The sequence below is a fragment of the Aythya ferina genome (assembly GCF_964211825.1).
Source record: "Aythya ferina genome assembly, chromosome: 10".
Taxonomy (NCBI): domain Eukaryota; kingdom Metazoa; phylum Chordata; class Aves; order Anseriformes; family Anatidae; genus Aythya; species Aythya ferina.
In genome coordinates, this window is record NC_140306.1 from 15,095,840 (window position 1) to 15,100,000 (window position 4,161).

Below are 4,161 nucleotides of genomic sequence, written 5' to 3' on the forward strand. Positions count from 1 at the left end.
ATGGCAGCCTGGTCTCTAAGATTGATGTGTAAGCAAGAAAAGGCAAGAAAAAAAGTAGAGGTTACCCTTTCAATCCAGGCTTTTGAGCCCAAGGAAGAGGCTTTTGCCCTAACATGTGAGGCTGGGGCCTAAAAATGTCAGGCAGAGCGGCCCACCCTTCTCTGTCTGGATCCAAGAGCGATGCTTTGCTCCCTCCAGATGGGTTTGGACCCGAAAAGGAGGCTTTGGGCCCAAAACCTCAGGCCTTGGCCCTTCGAATGAACATTTTGAAACTAAAAATGAAAGAGGGTTCCTGTCAGCTAAGGTACTGCGCCCTATAAAGGCAGCTTTGCAGCCTAAAATGAAACTGTGAGACACCAAAGTAAGGCATTGTGCCCTAAAAATGATGGCCTGGGCTTGAAAACTGAGGAGGTAAGCCATCAAAAGTCACCTTTGGATCAGCATGGAGTTGCAGGGCCCTGAAAAGCAAGATTTGTTCACTAGAACGTAGAGCCTGGGGCTCAATTCTGAGGGGTTAGGAGATCAAAAGACGACTTTGGATCCCAAGTGGAGGTGCTGGACCCTGACAATAAGGCTGTGGCAGGCAAACAAGGAAACACGGGGGCCTAATAATGAAGATCCTTTGGATCCTAAACGAGGGGTGGTCCTCAAAGTAGTGAGGCTTTGGACTATAAAACAGGTTTTGGACCATCCAGCCCAGAGGCTTTGAGGGACCAAAGAAGCCTTTTAGGATCCAACACCATTTTTCTCGTTCTTTTGTCCTTTTCTTTTTTTCTGTTATGTTTTTTTTTTTTTTTTCCTATTTATTCTATTTATTTATTTATTTTTAATTGTTCAGACCCAAGGCCTCTGGGATGCTGAGGATGCTGCTGGCCAGCTCTGATGGCAACGAGGAGGAGGAGGCCACTTTCCGCGCTGAGGGCGGGTGGCCCAGTGGAGCTGCGGCTGTGGCTGATGCCACGCAGCCCCAGCCCCATGCATGCAGCCCCTGTGCCAGCAGGGTGCGGCCATGAGGTCACAGCGCCGCGCTGTGACGCTGTGCCAGGCCACGGGCACCTCTCTGCGCCGGCCCCAACGGCGGCACTCACGCGGCGGTGGCAGCATGGGGCGGATGTGGGGGGCTGCGGCCCCCAGCCGCCTCCTCCTCCTCCTCCTCGTGCTGGCAGGCCTGTGTGCCCGCGATGCCTGGGCTATGCCAAGGCGAGCGCTGGGAGCAGGTGGGCGCCAGCGCCGGGGGCAGCGGCAGGGCCGGATGCGGGCGAGTCGCCGGAGGGGCTGGGGGCCGAAGCCTGGGCTGAGCCCCTCCGGGGCCCCTGTGAGCCGAGCCATGCGCCGCGCTGCCCCGGCTCCAGCCTTCCCCTCCGTCGGGAGGTCCCTGAGCCCCGCCGCAGCCTCGGGCACCTCGCCCCGTGCCCCGGCCCCTCCGTCACTGCAGGGTGCTCGGGGGCACAGCGGGCAAGGGGAACGTGTCTGCTCTCTGCTTGCTTCCAGGTGACGATGCGCTCGGCAGCGCTTCCCCAGCTCCTCAGCTGGGTCCTGGAGTGGAGCTCCAGGGGCAGCCCAGCGGTAAGTTGTCCCCGTCCCCTGCCTCCAAAGCAGCAGCACTGGTCCGCGGGCGAGTCCTGCGGGAGGTCCTGCGCAGGCAGACCACCCCCTTGCGAGGGGTCGTCCGCTCCCTGCGGGGGCTTCGCGAGGGCAGACTTGGTTGCAGCACGCAGTGGAAGCCCTCCTCACCCCATCTGTCCTGGCCCCCATCTGTGCCCGCAGGCCGTGCTGTTGCAGCTGCCCCGTGGAATCCTGCTCCCGAGACTGGGTGGCACCCCACAGGTACGTGGGCTGCGGTGTCGCTCTTGCTTTCCTTGGGCTTTGTTGGTGGCTTTCTGCGCCAGCTGAGCAGTGCTGCAGCCTCTCCCTGGCCAGTGGGCTCTTCTCCACAAGAAGCGGGGACGAGTGGTTTTCCCCCAGCTCGCCCTGCTCCTGGGCCCTGCTCCTGGGTGCCCCGGCCCCTCTGTCACCCACCGCAGGGCGCTGGGGCAGAAGGAGCTCCCAGCACGCACTGGGAACGGTTTTGCTCTGTGCCTGTAGGTGATTTGTCCGGGACGTCCGAGCATGGTCCTGTCCTCGTGCCCCAGGGCGATCCCACAAGTAAGTCGGCGGGAGGGAGGAGCGAGCATTTCCCTTGTTGTTTGCTGCCCGCGTGCAATGGACCTTCCTTGAGGCCTTCCTTGGCCTCAGCCCCGCAGGAGAGCAGAGAGGGAAGGGCTCAGGCTCGGTGACACGCCTGGGGCGCTTTGCCTTGCCAAGCTGTCTTTGCCAGCCGCTCCGCCCCCATGCGTGCTGCAGAGCCAGCGGGCACGGTGGGCTTGAGTTTCGAGCCTGGGCTGAGCTCTGGGGAGGCCCTTCTCTGGGCAGCTGCACGCACGCTTCGTTTTGTCCCGGCACGCTGGCACTGCAGGCCCCTGCTGCCTGTTTGCAAGAGGCTCCTGGGCGGGAGGGAGAGCCCAGGGCCGTGCAGCAATCCCCTGGGGGAGCTGCGCGATGGGAAGAAGCATCCCGCCCTGTTTGGTGGGAGCTGCTCTCTTCTGTGTTTGCTTGCAGGTGTGGCTGTAGGCGACGGCTCTCCAGCTTCCCCGCTGGGTCCTCGAAGAGCAAGGCAGCAAGCGAAAAGAGGCCAAAGCTCCCAGAGGACCTCGGCAATCCTGCAGGAAATCCTGCAGGAACTGGAGGGAGCACAGGGTGGGTGTGCTGCACGGGGAAGCCTGAGGGGCTGGCTACAGCCGCGGGCATGCTGAGAAGCATCGCCTGCTGCAGCTAGAAGCATCCTCCTGCTGAGGAGCGGTCGCTCCCCGTGCAACTGGGCCGCTTTCTTTCCGAAGGGGCGGACGGAGAGGCTGTGCAGAAGGAGGCGCTTCCCAGGGGAAACACGCTGCCAGGCTCGGAGGGAGCGCCAGAGGCAGCGCCAGCGACCGTCCCGCCAGGTAATTGCCGGCCGGTGGCACGCTTAGCACAGAGCAGGTGCTGCCAAAGGAGCCTGGCAGCGCTCTGGAGGAGGGCTGTGGGCTCTGGCGCGCGGAGCGCAGCGCCAGCAGTGTGCCAGAGATGCTGGCGGGCCTCTGTGCCTGTGGGTGGGGATCGCCTGCCTCCCACCGCAGCCAGTTGCAGCCCGTGACCCGTAGCGGAGCGTACCTCCCGCAGCACCTGAGCCCCGCAGCTTGCCCAAGTCCCCAGGGGCCCAAAGCAGCACCGCAGCAGCGAGCGGGACCCCTCCTGCGACCTGCGGCCCAGGGGGCTGCACGGACTCGCAGAGGGAGCCTCTCCGTCCGCCCGTCCGCCCGCCCGTCCTTCGGCATCCTCTGTGCCCGAGCCGTGCTGAGGCTTTCCCTTTCTCTCCTTCTTGGCAGTGCTCTCGGAGCCCGGAGAAGCCCGCCACACCGGGGTGTTCCAGTTCTTTCCAGAGAGTCCAGGTACTGAGCAGCCCGTAAGCGGGAGCCGCCTAGCGAGCATGGCGGCGGCGCCTTCTGCTGCAAGCAAGGCAGCTTCTTCCCGGAGAGGCTGGCAGCGGGAGAGCGACCGTCTCGGCACTGCCAGAGCTCCCGCAGGCTGCCCAGCAGCGCGAGGACGCGCTAAGGCCCAGAGCTGTTCCTCCAGGTGTGGCTGGCGAGAGGAGCGCGAGTGCCTCGGCCGGTGCCGCCGTGCGCAAGCACTGCCTCGTGAGCGCGGCGGCAATCGTGGGCTCCCTGCTCTTCGGCACGCTTCTGTGCTGCGGGGTCATCCGGCTGCGGAGGAGAAGACAGCAGTGAGCGGCCGTCTCTCGCCCCAGCTCCCCGTCGGCCGGCTGCCGCTGGCCTTGCAGCACCGCCGGTGAGGTGCTGCGGCGCGGCCGCCGGGTGCTGCCCAGCCTCCTCTCTCCGCAGGCGCCTCTCCGCAGCCTCGGAAGCCCAGGCACCGAGACGGGCCCAGCGCCAGCGGCCGCCACCCGGGCCTGGCCGAGCGCACCCCAGCCGGCTGCAGCGCGACCGGCCCAGCGCCCTCCAGCCCCCGTGGATACCACCCCCCCGGCCCCCACCACCGTCCCGGCCCTCCCACCAGGGCTGGGGGCGGCCCCCCCGGCGTGCGGGGCAGCGGGGGGGTGAGGACTGGCAGCCGTCCGGCAGCTTTGCC

General features: G+C 65.1%; 1 protein-coding gene across 1 annotated transcript; it reads left to right on the forward strand.

Annotated features, from left to right (window-relative positions):
* Positions 1 to 242: 242 nt before the first annotated feature.
* On the forward strand, positions 243 to 3,865 carry LOC311442079 (uncharacterized protein; the record flags this gene model as incomplete). The annotated part of the gene is made up of 7 exons (XM_084530845.1): positions 243 to 1,217; positions 1,492 to 1,566; positions 1,768 to 1,827; positions 2,086 to 2,145; positions 2,599 to 2,736; positions 2,877 to 2,978; positions 3,402 to 3,865. The coding sequence occupies exons 1-7, from the start codon at positions 980 to 982 to the stop codon at positions 3,863 to 3,865; spliced, it is 1,137 nt and encodes a 378-aa protein (XP_084386971.1). The 5' UTR covers positions 243 to 979.
* Between the last annotated feature and the right edge of the window lie 296 nt (positions 3,866 to 4,161).